General features: G+C 51.1%; 3 protein-coding genes across 3 annotated transcripts; 1 reads left to right on the top strand and 2 right to left on the bottom strand.

Annotated features, from left to right (window-relative positions):
* Positions 1 to 5700: 5700 nt before the first annotated feature.
* On the top strand, positions 5701 to 8447 carry PV06_02725 (uncharacterized protein; the record flags this gene model as incomplete). Its single annotated transcript, XM_016403446.1, has 2 exons — positions 5701 to 7059; positions 7128 to 8447. The coding sequence occupies 2 exons, from the start codon at positions 5701 to 5703 to the stop codon at positions 8445 to 8447; spliced, it is 2679 nt and encodes an 892-aa protein (XP_016267343.1).
* A 5026-nt stretch (positions 8448 to 13473) lies between these two features.
* PV06_02726 (uncharacterized protein) lies at positions 13474 to 16399 on the bottom strand (the record flags this gene model as incomplete). The annotated part of the gene is made up of 16 exons (XM_016403447.1): positions 13474 to 13788; positions 13861 to 14124; positions 14219 to 14283; positions 14367 to 14621; positions 14694 to 14764; positions 14826 to 14833; positions 14895 to 14947; positions 15002 to 15122; positions 15178 to 15256; positions 15321 to 15437; positions 15499 to 15579; positions 15634 to 15708; positions 15769 to 15822; positions 15882 to 16076; positions 16132 to 16185; positions 16250 to 16399. 16 exons carry the CDS (start codon positions 16397 to 16399, stop codon positions 13697 to 13699), a joined length of 1734 nt encoding a protein of 577 aa, XP_016267344.1. The 3' UTR covers positions 13474 to 13696.
* A 527-nt stretch (positions 16400 to 16926) lies between these two features.
* Positions 16927 to 18595, bottom strand: PV06_02727 (uncharacterized protein). Its single transcript, XM_016403448.1, has one exon. The coding sequence runs from the start codon at positions 18474 to 18476 to the stop codon at positions 17250 to 17252; it is 1227 nt and encodes a 408-aa protein (XP_016267345.1). The 5' UTR covers positions 18477 to 18595; the 3' UTR covers positions 16927 to 17249.
* Between the last annotated feature and the right edge of the window lie 555 nt (positions 18596 to 19150).

Genomic DNA, 19150 nt, shown 5'->3' on the forward strand with positions numbered 1-19150 from the left:
TTTGTTGCGCAGTACCTCGCAAACAATGCTTGATGAAGTCTCAACTGAAGGACTGAGATGACGATGGCGTCTATGTCGACTTTCTATTTCTCGATTAGTGTCCTTTACTATCCAGCCTGCAAGTACTGACCCGATCATTACTGCGCTCCGGGCCAGGTGGAGGGGCTCGGCAGGAGGGCCGTTCCTACTTCATGTGACATAACAATGGCGCCCTCACGCCTCCATCCTGCCGCTATGAGATTTCAATACCCGGCAAGACATTACTATAAGATACAAATGAGTTGTGAGGAGAACATCGGCTAGATTCTCAGTGCACACTATCAGAAGAACTCAGAAACACCCTGTAGTGGATCAGGAGGCATGAGCACAGAAAACATCCAACTTGTCTTGAGTACTACCCAGGATGGGCGCACAAAAGACTTGCGATACCGACAGAGACAGTTTCAAGCACTACACGGATGGATTATACAGCACTCTTCCGAGATACAAGTCGCACTGCAGACAGACGACGGGTTATCAGAGCTCGAAGCTCAATTTCTCATCATCCTGATGTCAAATAAGTTGAGGGAGTTCTATGACTCGCTTGACTTGAAAAGTGAGCTTGATAACGAGTATAGCATCAAAACTGGTCGAGACAACGCAGCACGAATGGTTTCAGAAGATCTAGTTTATGTGATTCCGGAGAGATGGGTCGTTGTCCCCAACGTTTTCAGTATCCTGCATGCTTGCATAGCTGCTGGCGCATGCTGTCTGGTCGAGGTTAGGGAAATCCGTGGAGTATCATCGAAGGAAGTTCGGCTCACCGTTTCATAGCTTCCGAATGATCTACGAGCGAGCACACGTCTTTTACGGAGTGCTCTTCGGGAAGCGCTAGACAACACTGCCTTCGCCACTGTCAGCAGACGACCTCCCGTCGATATTCTCTCTCGCTGCATAGTCGTTGACCAGACCGGCACTTTCTCAGCTGCTGGTATGCAAAGATTGATAAGCAGCGAGACCGGAGCCGCCGCCGTTGCGATCGTGGACCGAACAGCGAATGTTGATCAAGCTGCACAAGAGATTCTCAAGTCCAGAATAGCCTTCTCCGGTAGAAGCCCATACGCGCCGAGCTATATTCTCGTCAACGAGTTTGTGGAAACCGAATTCCTGGATAAACTCCGCAGGTACGCTTCGCGACAGTACAGAAGTTCCATCAAGAAAGTAGACTCCAGCGACAAGACACACACTGCCCAATGTGTTACAAAGGAAGACATTCCAGCATTAGCTGATGAGATTGTGTTGGAGGCTCCTGGCTTTCAACTGATAAAGATCTCTAATAGGTATGATGGCTCTCCCATCATACCCAAAATTGCATACACTGATAATGGAAATCCATTTCTAGGGACGAGCTTTGGAAACCTGTCCACCAAGTCTCAGGGGCTCGGTCGGGAAAGTTATTAGCAACCAGCAGCCTCGACGATGCAATCGATGCAATAAACGGTACGAATCAAAAGGCACTACTCGCTCTCTATGTCTTTGCAGATCCATCGGCGGCCAAATATTTGAGTCAATTCATCCGCACCAGAGTCAGCTTTGTGAACCACATTCCGACCAACATTCTAGGTACGCCCCTTGACTGTGAAGCAGACTTCTCAACTGCTTTCGCTACTAACATATCCATATAGTTTGGCCTGGTGCCCCTATCGGACATCCAGTCTCCCCAGAATCCCTTTACACCCGCGTCATGATTGAATCTCCGAGCCCTCAGTTCGTTCACCCAAAGGAAGATGGGTTAATGTTAGCGGATCTTCTGACAGGTGACTCCTCTCGAAGAAGCTTGGACCGACTGTACCAGTCCTCGCTACGGCCACTGAAATCTACTGGTCAACCCAATCCCAGCAGCATGAACTTCTTTACACAAGGTCTGCTAGTAGGCGCCGTATTCTACCTCCTCCCAATTGTCGCCGTGGCAGCAGGTGGCTCTGTGGTCTTGATGAAACATCTCTGGAAGTCGAAGAAGATTTGAGGACTAGGTTGGAAATCATTTGCTTAGCTACTTCAGGGGAGATCATAACATGTACAACTTCGAATTGTCCTGCTGTGAGAATACTTCACACATGTCTCTCCAAAAAGGGGCCAGTTGTTCGTCGCTGCGTGCCTTTAAGGTTTTTCATTATTGACGCTCGGGGACTCGCACAGAGGATTTTAAATGTCTTTCAAGTGTGAGCCGCCATAAAACCGCATCCAGGACGAGACATGTGCTACTGACTCTAGCGTTTTACTACTTTGTCACAATTGTGAGCCAAACTTCTGGGACTCACCTAGTCATGAAACTGTGTCGTCGGCTTCGGGTTTGCGGGCGGCTCCAGCGCAAAGCCGATTTGGTAAGTCTATGTGCGAGTCGATGTTGTACAAGCCTTGTCTGAATTGCAAGGCCAGATCGCGCTTCTGTTGGGACGAATTGTGCAGTCTCCGGCATAGGCTGAGAGCATGAACCCCGAGGACACAGAAAGCAGCAGAGTTTGCTGAGCAAGCTTGAGCTCTGTTTTGTACAGTCCGCTACCTTCGACAAATTCAGCCCTGTCTGAGCATATCTTCACAGCCTTCTTAGCTCTTTTGAATTAGTCCGTCTTTCGCCCAGAGCCGACACCACTCGAATTTCGTTCCAAATGTCGAAGGTTCTGGTGTTGGGAACTGGGTGTATCGGGGCGGTCTACGCCTGCCTGTTGTCCCGAGTAGATCAGGCTCGAGTTACTTGCGTATGCAGGTCCAACTATGACTCAGTCAAGACGCGCGGGTTGAAGATCTCGTCGTCCATTTTCGGCGATCTGCAAGCCCGACCGATGGTGGTTCGAAACGTGGAGGAAGCCGTTTCAAAAGCGGACGAGCCTTTTGATTTCGTGGTTGTATCTACAAAGGCAACGGATTCGGTCACCAAATCGGTAATTCAGCAAATCAAGTCTGTTCTTACATCGAAGCAGACGTCGATAGTCCTCATCCAGAATGGATTGGGTGTCGAAAAGCCGTTCCACAAGGCATTTCCAGAAACCACCATAATTTCTGGGGTTACATATTTGCCAACTACTCAGGTTTCCCCGGGTGTATTTGTGCACTCGGAAGTGGAGATCCTACATCTCGGTCTATATCCATCATCATCATCATCATCATCATTAGCAGCACCATCTTCGTCGTCGAAACCACCACCACTGGTGAATTTTGCCGAGCTCGTCCGTCAAGGAGGAGCCACAGCCAGAATTCATGACGATGTCCAGGCCGAAAGATGGTGCAAGATTGTGGCCAACGGCACGGTGAATCCCATCTGTGCCTTGTCCAGGTGTCGAGATCGTAAGCTCGTGGAGATGTCATCGTTGGCAATATCCATTTTCAGAGAGGTCATGCTAGAGATCGCGGCTGTCGCAGCAAGTGCAGGCTACTCGCATGTTGTGACGTCGGACGTGGTAGAAGCGCAGCTGTCGAGGACCTTGTCAAGGCCACCACCAGGAGTCCAGCCGAGTATGATGTCTGACGCCCTGGAGGAGCGGCCGATGGAAGTCCAAGCAATAGTAGGGGAGATTGTCAAGATTGCAGGAGAAAAAGGCATACACATTCCCCGGCTTGAAACACTTTATGTGTTGCTAGAGGGACTTGATCAAGCATTGCGTAGCGACACATAGAGGAGGAAAGAAGCCTAATGCGAGAAGACCGAGAAGAAGAGAACATACTTTTGTATAGTCATAGGTATATGCCATCTGAGACTCTCTGAGAGATCTATTTACTTCCTACTGGTCGACTACAAAGCCATCTCTGTGCGGTCTCATTTTGATAGGTTGTGTCAGTGGAGGACGGATCTTGGTCGCATCCTCTCGCAAGTTGACTCCAAGTCCCGGTCCAGTAGGAATGTCGACGAACCCTTCTATGACGGGAGGGCAATGGTCGACAATGTCACTGCCGAGGTGTTGCATCGTCGACGTGAAGGCTCCGGCCTCGAAGCCCGTCGCGTACTCTTGGATAGCAAAGTTTGGCACCGAGGCGGCCACCTGCAGACAGGCAGCCAGGCCAATGGGTGAAAGGGGATTGTGAGGAACAATCTGGACGTTGTGAGCTTCGGCGATGGCCGCGACTTTTTTCGCGCCTGTGATGCCGCCGCAGAGGGCCACATCCACGCGGGCAAACTCCAACGCGTTTAGTGACAAGTGACTCTGAAACTCATAGATGGTACCAAACCGCTCGCCCGTCGCGATTGGGACTGACAATTTATCAGCCACGCGTGCCATGGCCTCGGCGCTCTCCGGTCTGATAGGGTCCTCGACGAACATGGGATAGGTATCTTTGATATTGTTGCAAAAGGTGATTGCTTCCGCGGGGGTGAGACGACGGTGCAATTCAATGAGCAAATCGACCTTGTCGCCCACCACTTCGCGCATCCGCCTGACGTTTTCCTCGGCGTCCTTCATCTTCTTGATGTGGGTCTTGAACCAGACTTTATCCGTACCCTCGTCCAGAAAGGGGTTGATGTGACCGAATGCCGTGAAGCCACAGTCCATTTTCCGTTTGCATTCGGCGAGTACCTTTTCGATTGAATTTTCATAAATGTGTCCGTACACTCGAGCCTTGGTACGACATTTCCCTCCGAGCAGCTCGTAGATGGGCACCCCGAGAGCCTTCCCCTTGATGTCCCACAGCGCAATGTCGATTGCCGAAATGGCGGCATTGATGGCCAGTCCTTGGAAATAGCTGAAGCGGTGCATGACATTCCAGTGATGTTCAATGTCGAAAGCTCTCTTCCCGACCAGATACTCGGCAAACCTGGATATGGCAGTTGCAGCGGTAGTGATGTGACCCCATATACCTGCCTCGCCGTATCCGACGACACCCTGGTCGGTGACAATCCGCACAAACATAAATTGGCCTACATGGAGAGGTTCGACACTCGTGATACACATGTCGCTTGGCGCCATCTTTTATTGAGTGCTCAGATGGCTTTGTGCCAACTTTGTTGTTGCTCAGACAATGAATTCTGTCGAGATACTTAGTAAACAATATTGCTGCCTGAAAGCAATGTGCCAGCCTATTAGGGCCGTCTCGATACTTTCCATGATTTGGAGATGACCTGACATTCGGGAAGTGGCCCATCATTCCGACGATGCCATCCGCTCGTTACCGAGCGGTAGGAAGGCCCAGTTGTCAAGCGTGGTCACACTGAGCGTCATTCCTACTGAACTGAATAGCCATATCTCACCAAGGGAGTGCTGTGCGGTTCAGCAGAAATGTAGATGTCACTTCGGTGTTTGGCTCACTGACAGCTTTGGTATCTTCTTATGAGTATTGCAAGTGTTAGGTATCGTTGCAAGGAACACGGAGGCTTCTGTCGCTGCCCTCTTATGAGTAGACCTGTCAATACTGTTTCCTTCCACCGTGTCATGGCTTAGTGTCGCAATCGAGAAGACGCGTACATACAGTAGTTACCAATCCTCTACATGGCTCTCGCCACTCGTATGGTCTAGATGCGGAGAATTTCGCACTCAGAAATCCTTCAAGAGCAGCTGACCCACTCAAATCATGAAGGGCCTAGTCTTTATTGGGGAACGGGGACCATCGTGGGGAAAAGCCTTGAGACACTGGAGCGAGCTCTCGCAACTTCACTCTTTCAACATTCGGATGCGAACAGAGAGGGGCGCTATTGCCACGGTATCACTGTCCGATTGAAATTGATCAACTACAATGACGACTCTATCACCCCCAAGAACCAGTGCGTATCAATGCGGCATATGTCAGGAGCATTACAGCCGCCCAGACCACCTTATACGCCATGTAAGAACGCACACAAAACAGCGGCCGTTTGTCTGTGCCGTGTGCAGCAAGGCGTTCGCCAGGCAAGACTTGCTGAAACGACATTCTTTAGCTCATCACAGTACGGACTATGGTGCAAGTACGTCTCAGATTCAAGATGGTTCGCAGGCCTCTGGAAGATACGCTCCAAGAGTCCGACAGGCATGCCGGGCGTGTGCTCTGAAGAAACTCAAGTGTACAGACAGCAAACCCTGCCGGAGGTGCTCAGCCAAAAACATCGCATGCGAATACGACCAGAGTCCAGAACCGGAGCCTCTGCAAGACCAGTCGCAAATGGTGGTTGAAGAGAACACGGCGGATAATTTATCAGTCCCGGTCGCAGGCTCAGATTCTCACCACACTCCTGTGAGTCCGGAGAGGAATTGGGTACAGCGACAACCAAGTGTCGAACATCATGTTGAAGCGTCGACCTCTTCCCAACCGATGTTCGGCCTACCGGTGCCTCGAACGGAGGGAAATCTGAGCTCATCCAATGATGCCATGTCCCTCGACGTCCTGGACTGTACGTTCGATCCTCGTGATTTGAATCATCCGATGAATCACATGGAAAATCTGAGCTCATCACACGATGTCGTGTCTCTCGACGTCTTGGGCTGCACGTTCGATCTACCAAGCTTCGGGGATTTCATCCAGCAAGATATAGACTCGAATTTCGGAGACCTCGATTTGGCTCTTTACCCGGATTTCGCCATGACACCTGCGGCCCAGTCCATCAACAACCACGATTCGTCCAACTCTACAACCCTTGAATCGCCTGTGATGGGAATGGGCACAGAAGCATACCAAGGGTCTAACGTCCGGAGGGGATGGAATCCGACGCCTGGGGACACCAACTCAGAGACCGAAAGCCTGCAGCTACCGTCGAATGTCAGGTCGGAAGTCTTGTCGTCGACAGTACATGATAGTCACCTGGCACTGAAACTGGATGACATGACTCTCAGTACGAGGGATAGGATCCTGGCCATGATTTACTCGAGGACTTCGAGATCGATTTGGGAGCGCCTGGGCACGACATTTGAGTCAGTCGATGTCCTCAAAGCGATGATTCACCATGCTTTACTACATCTACAAGAGCAACAGATGATTCCCTTCATACACCTGGCCTCTTTCGATATCAATGAACAATGCCCCGAGCTCCTAGGTGCTCTCTTGGCGTACGGTGCGGTCAGTTTGCCGTCAGCTACTATGCGGAAATTCGGATACGCCATGCAAGAACTTGTTAGGCTCGCTGTAAACCAAAAGGTAGTGTATTTCTCTCCGTCCATCAATGTCTTTATGTATTAACAACAACTTTCCAGCTCGAAGATGAGCGTGCTTCGGTACGCGAGCTTGGCATGGCACAAGCTTATTACATTCAACTGTACTTAGGGTATTGGAGCGGCATCAGCGCAAAAATCGAAGTGGCAGAGAGCAGTTCGATGCTTGGGGCCACGATCCTTCGTAGGGGGAAAATGTTTCAAGCTGGGAACTACCAGCCACCGGAGGCGTTCTTGTCACTTGAGGGGCTCTCTCTCCAGCAGCAATGGTTGAGGTGGGCGGCGCAAGAGTCGTGGACGAGGCTGGTCTACTTTGCCATGCTACACGACGCCGAGGTGTCCCTCTCCAGAAAACTCAACCCTCTGTTCGCGTACTCAGAGATTGCCACCCCGCTTCCGGCGAGCGGCAAGCTGTGGGACGCCGCCACGGCCGACGAATGGCACGGTGTCTTGATGCGAGATGACCAGCTCAGACTCCATCAGCCACACGCCATCAAACGTGTCCTGCGCGAACCGAAGCTGATCCATCAAGCCGAGCGAAACATCGTCGACACTTCCGCGGCGGCCGCGGCCTTGTTGGCCGGGTATTGGGGTCTGGTCTACGAATATCGCCAGATGGAAGCTCTTCAATCCGGTGTGGAGGACTGGAACAATTTCGTGCTGAAATCTCGACACGCAGAATTGACTTCCCTGCTGGAGCAGTTGAAAATGGAGCTCGCCGAGGTAGAACACCTGCGCACGGAGATTGTGCTCCTGCAGGAGCTGATTCTGTTGCACCTCAACGCGGCCTACTATGACATCTCGGCGTATTCAGGTCGTGGGACGATGGAAGACGCCCAAGCCGCGAAACCCTATGTCCAGTGGTGGTTCGAGAGCCAGCAAGCCCAACATGCCATTTGGCACGCGGGACAAATCTTTCGCTTCACAAAAAGTCTCAGACCGGGGATGCTGTCCGACATTTCCGTCATTGCCCTTTACCATGCCACCGAAACCATGTGGGTGTGGGGTTTGATGCAAAGGACTGTTCGTCAGCAGCAGCAGCAACAGCATGCCGGATTATCACTAGATGCAAGAGGAGGAACCAACAGTAACACCAGCATCGTGTCGTCTTCGGTCGTGCTGGACGGAGAAGAGACTTCTGTTGTCACCAGATTTTTGAGGTTGTCGCGCGGCCAACCAGGTGTGACGAGTTTGGCCAACCACTTTGTACCTCTCATCGAGCCAGCCTCGGTGTCTGATCTCGCAAACGACCTCATCAAGGGTAACTGGGGCTCTCAGATTCTTCCCTGGACGACAAGCGAGGTGTCTCGACTCGTGCAGGGATTTTCGAAAATTTGCCGCCGGAAACTCACCGAAGATTAGGTAGGTAGGTATGCGGGAATGTGCATGTATGAATGAGTATGTATGCAAGAATTATATCAATGTTTAGTACGGAGTATAGTACATGTATATGGTTGGAGAGGAGATGTATCTTCGGTTTCCTCGCGCACAGATAGGTTCAGGACTCTTCTTGTGGTGGGTCAGTGTTCCAGACTACTCCCTAATCTACACACGTATAGACACCCAGATTCATGCATCCGTGGTAACCGGTGGCCTATCGCTTTTGAAATAGCGTTCCCCAGTTAGGTGTGATTGGGAGTGTCCAAGACACAACTTTTGAGTGAAAACAAAAGGAAACAGGCTCGCTCCTCTATATCAAAATGTGTGAACAAGTATCAATTTAGAGGTTTCCAATTAACGTTTCCGGTCAGCCTCGTACGGCGTCACGTAGAAAGTCTTGTTCTTGGGTTCCAGGACGCCGTTGTCTTCCTGCCGCATGAAATCGGTGTCCATGGCGGGGGTAGGAATGACATCGTAGAGCTGATACAGCCGACACACCGTCAGCGTCAAGGCCATCTCCGCCAAGTGCTGTCCGATACAATTTCGAGGACCGTAACTGAAGGGGCGAGACATCTTTTTCATCTCGGGGGTCGGGGATTCCCAGCGTGACGGGTCGAAGGTGAGTGGGTTGGGAAAGACAGCCGGATCTCGAGCTGTCGTGTAGGTACACGTCTCGACGAGGACCCCCTTGGGGACGAAACGGCCGCTGATCATCTTTCCGGGAGACAGGCGCGGTCCCGAGGCGTTGAGGGGGCCCCATAGCCTGAGGGTTTCGGAGATGGCACACTTGAGGTATACCTGTATTGTCGACGAATTTTAGTGTCAGTAGAGATGCAATGTGTTTTTTTTTCAAGCAATAGGGACAGAAATTGGTTCGGGTCTGTGTGTTTTACTGGATACTTACCAATTGAGATGCTCTCTCATAGTTTGGCATCACCTCCGGGTCGGGGAAGGCTTCCCGGATCTCCTGGACCAATTGACCTCTGATCTTTTCGTTCCTCCCACACTCCCACAGTAAGAATGTCAATGTCGCAGAGGTCGTGCCCGAGCCCGCGGCGAGAAACAGAATGCTGTGCTCGATCAAGTCCTCTCTGGTCAACTTGGACCCTGTATCGGGGTCGACGGCTTTGGCCAAGTTGTTGAGAAGAGTCCCTTCCTGGCTGCTGCTGTCGGTCTTGTCGACGATATTCCCTGATGATGACGATGATGATCGATAATTACTCTTCTCAAGGAACGCATCGACGTTTACAGAGGCGAACTCGATCAGTCTGTTCAAGCCCGCGAGGCCTTCTTGGATCCCTCGCAGAGGAACGTAGCGTGCGATAGGCACGAAAGCGACCAAGGGGACGACGCTGAAATAATGTGAAATGTCTCGACGCGCCGTCAGGTTTTGACCTTTTAGACAATCAAAAGACCGACCGAAGCTCAGCCAACTGACAATGTCGAGGTACAGCTCGTAAGTCCTGGATAGCATGTCGACCTCTTTGCCGCGGTTGCCGGCCACGGTGCGGTCGACGTATTGTTGCACTTTTTCGGCGATGAGTGGTTCCGAATCGGCCAACCCTCGCAGCGAGAAGCTGTGGGACAACAGACGCCGGAGACGGCCATGGATGGCGCGGTCGGTGGTGCTCAAAAGGTTTGGGTTTCCGAGCACGCTGAAACCTTCGTAGACCGTTGGATCTTTCAGGCACGGATTCGAACTGGGCCCGTAGATGTCCGTCCACGACTGAAGATCCGAAAATATGAGGTGATTTGTGCCGGCGCGTACGGGGCTCCCGTAGCGCAGTAGCATGTCATGATGCCTGAACGTCCTCGAACCCTTGACGATGGCATAAAGGTCCAAAAAATCCGTAAACCTCGCGATCCATGGGCCGGGACATGATGACAGAGGATGGAACCAAATCCGCCTGACAACGACCGCGAGGAGGACCAGGCCTGTGGCGGCAAGTAAAGTGAAAAACATCCTTGTTGTCAACGGGGACACAACACCATCATCCGTGAGTAGAATTGTTCCTGTTAAGCAATTGATTGCTTCGTGTGAGACGACCAGTGCTTTTTGTCAGAGCTCGTAGAGCCATTGCAAGAGCATGCCAATCACCAAAACTAGTTGGTGCGCTTTGAAGACGCAAAAGTCGCATGGTCATTCGGTGGGTCTTTTTCTCCACTGTCCCGAGCCCGACCACCCTCCCGAGACCTGGATGCTCTGACCTGTGAATTTGCTCGCTCGGCAACCCTCTCGGATGCCCTCAAGCCAGCATGAAGTTCCATCTGCTCCAGGAGATCGGGCCACGAGAGGCTTTTTCAGGGGAAGGTTGATGTCGGTATGCCACTAGCGTCCATTTCGAGTAACGACCCTAGGCCCAGGGTTGCCACCACAAAGGATGAGAGAAAGCTTCATTTGCAAGCCTGTCGATTCGTCCAGTGTCAGAGCATAGAATTACTAACTGCGGTCCATGTGATAAACAAGAAGAATACAGAATGGCCTCTGGAGAAGTTATACCGAGAAAGCTATGGGAGCACCACAACCCCGAGTCTACTCAGATGTGGAAGTTCCTAAAGAGTATGGAGAAGGTGACTGGATCGAAATTTCCGGTAAAGCTGTCTCACGCCTGTCTTCAGTTTCATTTACACTGACGAGTTTTACAGAATTATGAGGACCTCTACAAGTACTCCCGTGATAACATCTCGGACTTTTGGCGGCACTGCTTCAATTACTTGCCAATCGTCTACAGTGGGACGGTGCCGGATCGCGTTGTTGACGAAACCGCGAGAATAGATAGCATCCCAAGATGGTTTCAAGGCGTCAAGATGAACTTTGCCGAGAACATTTTGTTTTGTGGAGACGCTCAAGGAAGGCCTACGGTGAGCCCCGGGAAGGAAGACGACAAGATCGCCTGCACAGAGGTTCGCGAGGGCAGCTTTTTGGAGCCGATCCGACAGATCTCCTGGAAAGAGCTGAGACAGAAGGTTGGCCGTTGTGAGCAGGCAATGAAGGCACACGGTATCACAAAAGGGGATCGCGTGGCGGTAGTCTCGAGCACTTCGCTTGACACTCTCACGGTCTTTCTTGCCGTGACGGCTCTGGGTGGAATCTTTTCGAGTTCCAGCACCGATATGGGTGTGAAAGGGATCCTGGATAGGCTGACACAGATTCGACCGAAGCTGCTCTTCATGGACGACGGAGCGTTGTACAACGGGAAGAAGATCGACCTACGGCAGAAGATGGCCGAGATCGTCAACGGCATGAAGGAAATCGAGGAGTTTAAAGGGGTGATTGCTCAAGTCCGATGGGCAAATTCACCGGCCGACATGACCGCCATACCTCGATGTATCTCGTGGAGTCAGTTCCTATCGGCAGCGACAACCTCGAAGCTCGAATTCGCACAACTCGACTTCTCCGATCCGTTCCTCATTGTGTACTCGTCGGGGACCACAGGCCAACCGAAATGTATCGTCCACGGTATCGGGGGGATCGTCCTCAACGGCCACAAGGAATGTAGGCTACATCGAGACATGGATCACGACTCATGCCAACTTCAGTATACGACGACGGGCTGGATCATGTACCTCGGTTCCGTCCAAGGTCTTCTCACTGGGTGTCGCATGATCATGTATGACGGCAATCCCTTTGTTCCGAATCCAAGGAACTTTTTACGCCTGGTGGCGCGAGAAAAAGTCACCCACTTGGGCATCAGCCCTCGATATCTTCAAACCTTACAAACCAACAAAATCAAACCGAGAGAAGAGAACGATTTCAGCAACCTCAAAGTAATGACGAGTACAGGCATGGTTCTATCCAACGCACTTTTCGAATGGGTCTATGATGTCGGGTTCCCACGCCACATCCAACTCGACAACATTTCAGGGGGCACAGATGTCGGTGGCTGCTTTGGCTGTTCGAATCCCGTCCTGCCAATCTACACCGGTGGTTGTCAGTCATTGTCTCTTGGTATGGCCGTCTCCGTCCTCGATTCGACGATCGAAGGTGGTAGAGGTGTCAAAGGTGTACCGGTCAAGGACGGCGAATCTGGGGAGTTGGTCTGTACCAAAGCTTGGCCTTCCATGCCGGTTGCGTTCTGGGGCGAGTCCGGAGGCCGAAGATATTTCGAGAGTTACTTTGAAAAGTTCGACGATTGTTGGACACACGGCGACTTCATTCAGATCAACACCAGTACCACGGGTCAAGTCATGTTCTTGGGCCGCGCGGACGGAGTACTCAACCCCAGTGGAGTGAGATTCGGAAGCTCCGAGATCTATTCGGTCATTGAAGGTAAATTTTCAGACGTCGTCGCCGACTCCATCTGTGTGGGACAACGTCGACCGCAGGACAGTGACGAGAGTGTGATGTTGTTTCTGTTGATGAAACCCGGACAAAGATTTACGTCGACATTGGCCAAATCGATCAAGGAGGCCATCCGGAAGGAGTACAGCCCGAGGCATGTGCCAAAGTACGTCTTCGAGACGCCTGAGATTCCGGTATGCCTTCCTCGTCGTGTGATACGCTTGTTTATTTGCTGACACGCTGTTAACAATATCATAGACGACGGTGAACCTCAAAAAGGTGGAACTACCTGTGAAGCAGATTGTCAGCGGCAAGACCATCGAACCTTCTGGCACGCTGCTCAACCCTCAAAGTCTTCGTTACTATTACCAGTTCGCAAAGGATGAAAATTTGACGACAGGACCAACTTCGAAGCTGTGATATGTTGGCTTTCTCTCCGGGATTGCTCTCGCCATGCCTGCGATGTTTATCACTAACTGTCAAACTTGGTCATGGTGACACCTCCTTATTCTAGGGCCTTTGATATAGTCACCATAACCTCGCTCCAGACCTTCAAGGGGACCCAATAGAGACTCTTTTACCTTCAAACTTGCTCTCAGACCTGTGATAACTATGCTTGAACTGGGGGGAATATAGTTTCCTATTAGAAATTGGCGTAGCTTTCGATGTGGAAGGGTTGAGGTGAAGATAGATACTTTTGGATGCCAGATATACAGAACACACGATCTCATTGGCAACTAAATGTATGCTCTAGCAGCCCATCAAACTGATTTCTTTCCACCGTCACTTCTCCTTGCGCCTAACGACCTTCGGGTTGCTTGCTGTGCAAAAGCCGTCAGCACGCTCTCTGTCCCCCATTTATCGAAGAGCCACCACCTCACATTTCGCCCGTGGTTACACTGGTGTCCCTTGATGTATTTTCACGATGCATTTCCAATCGCGCCACACATTATTTGTCGCCATATAATGCGTCCTCAGATTCCGCAGGGTTGTCTATGTGGTTGTTGAGATCCTTGGAAGGGTTGATGATAAACCAAGAGGCTGTTTTCCTCCGTGTTAGCCACCATTTGATCAACCCCGCGCGATGTATGGTAATTTGTAAAGCTTGCTTACCTATAAGACCGCAAGCAGACAGACAGGCGGTGGCAATCCACACCGAATGGAATGAGTCCAAGTATGCCCCCTTCAAGGCATGTGCGGCCGCGCCGATGATCTCCTTGTTGATGCCAGGAATGGTTGTCAATTTGGACGGGTCACCTCCGAGCAATGCTAGAATCAGCGATGGCAGAGAGGCTTCAGGTAGACCATTCTGCAGAGCAGCCTCTGCCACCTTGCTTGGCATAAGTTTGGTGAACCTGGAATGAAATATTGCGCCATCTGTGAATTCCTCGTGGTTAGCGAGTACCATACGGAGTGGTCCTTGAGAAGTTTCCCCTAGAATGGGGGAAACCGGAGATCTTTGTATCCTTACAGATTGCCACGCCGATTGTCACTCCAAGAGATCTAATACCAGCGACGAGACCGCTTGTGATGGAACTAATAGATTGAGATCCCATTAGTCAGTCACCAGCCGACATGCAGAAGAAAAAAATGTGTGACTTTTGTTTGTTCCGACTTACATCAACTCAGGGGGAGCGCTCAATTGTGAGCTGGCCACGACCGGGTTCAGAACGAGAGCGAGCGCACAACCGAGGATGGCCTGATAGCCCCAATTGGCGCCGGCACTACCGAGAGAGCTCGTGGCCATGCAAATGGCCCAAACCACGAACAAGACAAAGCCCGCCATGATTAGGACGCGGAGATTCTTGAACTTGTAGCTGATTATGGCGGTGATGGGGCTACCAAGGACATAGCATACGAGGCATACCGTGAAGCTTTTTAATTAAAGTGTCAGTCAACCACCTGATCGAAGGAGATGTGCAGACTGCGGTTCGACAGCAACTTACACCAAGGAGACGCCTAGTGTCGTCGTCGTATATAGTATAGCAGTTTGAGTAGGAACATAGATATTCGCAGCCTGATTTATTAGTTAGTGTCTGAGGCTCCCCTGGAGAGAGAGTCTGGCCACGAAAACATACGGCAAAAACTAAACGACTTAATTAGTCTATCAACAGCACAATTTGTCGCTATGGGGGATAGATACTTACTCAGACCTTCACAGAATATCGCCAACAGTGACAAAGCAAGGTTCCTATCGCGGCTTCAAACAAAGTCAGTATCCGTGTTGTGACGAGTCCACGGCGGATCAACTCACGAAAATAGAGCGTGTGGAATGAAGCTGTTCTTTCTGAGTTTCCAACAGTATACCGCAAGCAAGATGAACATGGCGATACCGACTAGGAACGGTGCTAAAACATGTGGGTTCCTCCAGGAGTCTTTGTATCATGGTCAGCAATTATGAACCTTGCAGGTTCGTACCTTCACACTTACATGGATTATTGGCCCAAGAGAGACCCATAGAAAACAGTACAACTGCACACATTGTGATACCATATCCAGGCCAATCCAGCTAAAAAGATTCAACATAAGTTCAAAAAGTAGGATTAGCGAGCAAGGTGGAATGAGTAACTCACACGACTCAACTTCTCACGGGTTGTTAATGACTTCTGGAGCTCGAGTACTGGTGGTCGATAGAGCAAGAAGACGACAGCAGCAGCTACTGCGAAAATCCCTGCATTGATGTAGTAGATCTGTCGTACTTTTGATCAGTAAAGCCCATTCCAATGTGTTTGGGCCAACCAGGAAACTCACATATCTGTATCCTTGAGGGCCATAGACATCGACGAGCTTTCCGCCCGATAGTAGAGCAAATATTGACCCAACACCACCGGCCTAGTCGTTTCGTCAGTCCAGAATCTTTAGAGGATGGATTCCCAAAGAACATACTGCATTGATGGCGGCTTGTCCAACCAGCCTCTGTCTGCGAGGCAAAACTTCAGAGGCAACGGCAAATTGCAGAGGCTGTGAAAAGAGATTAACACTCATGAAAGACAACTGTTGTTTTGCCCGTTCAAATCTTACCGTGGCCGCATAGCAAGCACCAACGAATACCTCTCCCAAAATGGCCACGCCAATCTGTCACGTATCAGGTCAACTGCCATACCAGGTCGTCGCCTGCTAACGAGAGCACCTACGGATTTTGCTCGTGAAGTGATGATGGTTCCGACACATCCTGTCAATGCAAGGATAATCAACAACCACCGGCGTCCCCAGTAGTCCGCCGCTTGGCTCACAGGAGGCGCAAAGACAACAAAGGTGATGGTCAGCGAGGAAAGCATCCAGCTGGATTTATCTGCGCCCCCAACTGCTTCGGCCACGGTGGCGGAAAGCTTCACACCAAGATCAGTGATATACTCGCCTTGATTCTTGGGGTATTCCTCTTACTGCGCCTGCTGCAACCAGTTGTATCAATTGGGCAAACGAAACAAAGGAGACGGCCTTGATAGTACCAATTAGCGATCGAGTGCGGCGCCAGGATTGCCTTGCAGGGGGGTGGACTCACCACGACAATCAAATATGTCTTCAAATGGAGGTGTGGTTCGGGTTCTTCCTCGATGTATTCAAAAGTGTTTGCCTTTGCTTGACTGTCAGTCTTGGACTCTTCGCGTCCCTCTACGCCAGAGATCACGTCGATTGCTTTGTCTGCCTCCATGGTGGTGGTTCAGTAACTCTGGTGTCAAGGCAGCTGTGACGGGGCAGGGCTGGTGGGGAAGCCTCTCTCACCGGGCTTGAGTGCGAACATATATTACTTTCTCCTTTTAGCCCCAACAGCCTTATCCAGGGGGTTTGCCATGCTCTACCCCGGATCCCAAGGGGCCAGAACCAAGAAGGCGGGGACCGGGGTAGGGCTTCGGAAGAGTGGCCCCGAATAGCACGTAGATATCTACATCCGAGAGGCCCATCGGCTCTCAAAGAGAATGAGGCCTAGGCGTGGTGGGAAGACACCTCCGGATTGATAATCGAAGGTATCTCATAGGCATGGCCTGGAGCACCTCGATCTATAGCCGATGTAGTTCAGCTGCATTCGTGCAAGTGTAGCGCTGCTAGACGAGCGCGGCAGGTTTTTTTATGGCCAGTTCTGCGATCTTGATGTAGCCGAGAAAGATGGGCAGACGAAGGATTTTTTACCGAGTGTAAGTATTAGACGTCTGAGGTTCGGAGAGCGGAAATACTTATTTCCGACTGCTCATGTTGTTCGCTTGTTCATTCTAATGGCAACGATTGCCCATGGAAACAACTTGGATTTCCCCTGGTCATGCTGCCCTGAGACGGCATATCAGCTCTCCTTCCCGTACCAGGCAAGACTGTCCACCCTTTTTACGTTACACCTCTCAAATATATACAGAAGCTGTGCATCACAGCAGTGATCTAAAAGGCTGTTGTTACGCCAGACACTCAGTAGAATTGCGAACAATGCCTGCTGTAATCAGTTCAGCCGTGCAGTAACATCGATAGTATCATGCTCATCTCCACCTCCTCGTAGAATGAAACCCTGGTCATGTTCACTTGTCCGTTTGTGGAACAGTGGCTCTCAGTCTCTCCAGGACGTACTCTCCCGCCTTCATCGGCAGAAACTGGCTCTTGCCCACGCATTTCTCGGGCAGCGGCTGAACCTCACTATCGTAGTTTATACTGAAGAAATATGGCACAGAATATCTCTCGCCACCACCGGGCTTGCTCACCACACGATGAATGGTCGACTTGTACAGTCCATTCGTCCAGCGCATGAAGAAATCTGCAACGTTCACAGTGAGAGTACCGGGACGGACCGGACATGGTCGCCAGATGGGCTTGTTACCCGTGATAGGGCTGGGCGGAAACAGGATCTCAAGCCCCGGGTTCGCGGAGTTGAGAAGCATAGTGAAGCATTCGTAATCCGTGTGGGCGCCGAGACCTAGTTTCGCGTCGTTCTCGACATCTTCCTCAGACTTCTGGTGCGCATTTTCAGGCTCGGGGATGCCCCGGTAGTAGAGCAGTCTGGCAACACCGCCGGGGTGAGTGACTAGCGAGTCAAAAAAGTCCTCGTTCAGGCCCAGCGACAGGGCAAACAGTCGGATCAGATGCCGTGAGCAGGTCATTACCTGACCGTAGTATGTCTTGATGGCATCGTAGAAGCCCGGGAGATCTTTCTCGAGAGGCCAAATATTGCCCGAATGCTCACCGGCGGGCGCGGAGCCGTCGAGATCACGGTACTGGCCGTCGCCGCCCGTCGGGTCCATAGCAGATTCATAACCCCAGTTGAAGCACTCCTTGGTTTCTTGTTGGGAGCCTTCGTCGTCCGGGTTGACATAGGAGAAATCATGTGGCTCGTAGCCACGGAACAAAGGGGACAGCTTGACGTGCATGGCATCTTTCTGTTCCTGGGTCATCTCCTTGAAGAAGCGTTCTGCTTGCTTGAGAACACCGGCCATGGCTTCAGAAGTGATGCCGTGGTTGCTGATCTGGAAGAAGCCAGACGAGACGCATGCTTCACGGATCTGAGCAGCGACAGCCTTTCGAGATTCGAGAGTCCCGTCGAACGATGGCCCAAGGTCGATCAAAGGGACCGTGGGGAGCGATTCAGCCGGCACGTCTGGAGGTGGTCGGAAAAGCGCCCCGGCTAGGCGATCACGAAGTTGTTGTTGGTTTGCAGCAACCTCCTCGAGAATGGAAGGTTGTGACTTGAACGGTACGTAGGTCGATGATAACGGATCCGGCACTGGTTGTGGAGTGATCGTGGAGGTCGCCATCTTGAAGGCACGGGGATTGAATGTGTGTGGTATACGAATCAAGATGACCTCGTTTTGTGGAAAGATCTGAATAAGATGAGTGTGTGTCGAAAGTCGGTTTTAGAGACACAGAAAAGAAGTCCTAGAACCCATCGCGGGGTTCAACCACTGTTCATATATATGTGAAACCATCAAAAGCGGAATTTCTTTGCGTTAGCACGAACCCTCGAGCAGCCCAGACCACCAGGCTGAACCCACTGATATCGTGAAGTACCGATTGGGTGGTTGGTTCATTTTCGTCAACTAAAATAAATGTTAATTTAGCTGTGGCTCGGAGGACTCCGTCAATCAGTGGGTAAGAAAATCCCCCATCAACACTGGTATAGTTAGAGCAGATGAAATATACTGTTACATAATAAGCAACGTGTGTTCACCGGTTCACGACAGCCAATTTGTGTTTGAGGACTTGAGAAAGAAATTATTGCGCTTCCTGTTGAAACAAATGAACCGTCTTCTCATCGTACAGAAACTCGGCCGCAACTCACCCGGTGGTCGTGGAGAGAGAGCATAGTCTTCGTAATAAAGTCATTCGGCAGGCGAATACGGAGTACCTTAGCCTTTTACACGATTTGCTTATCTCCCATTGACCTTCAGTGGCCATGTCGAAATTGGTAACCGAGCTGGCTGGCCTGGGA

Source organism: Exophiala oligosperma, assembly GCF_000835515.1.
Source record: "Exophiala oligosperma strain CBS 72588 unplaced genomic scaffold supercont1.2, whole genome shotgun sequence".
NCBI classification, from domain to species: Eukaryota; Fungi; Ascomycota; class Eurotiomycetes; order Chaetothyriales; family Herpotrichiellaceae; genus Exophiala; species Exophiala oligosperma.

Excerpts from the sequence above, each read along its gene's own strand:
- PV06_02727 (XM_016403448.1), bottom strand. The coding sequence starts at position 18,476 with ATGGCGACCTCCACGATCACTCCACAACCAGTGCCGGATCCGTTATCA.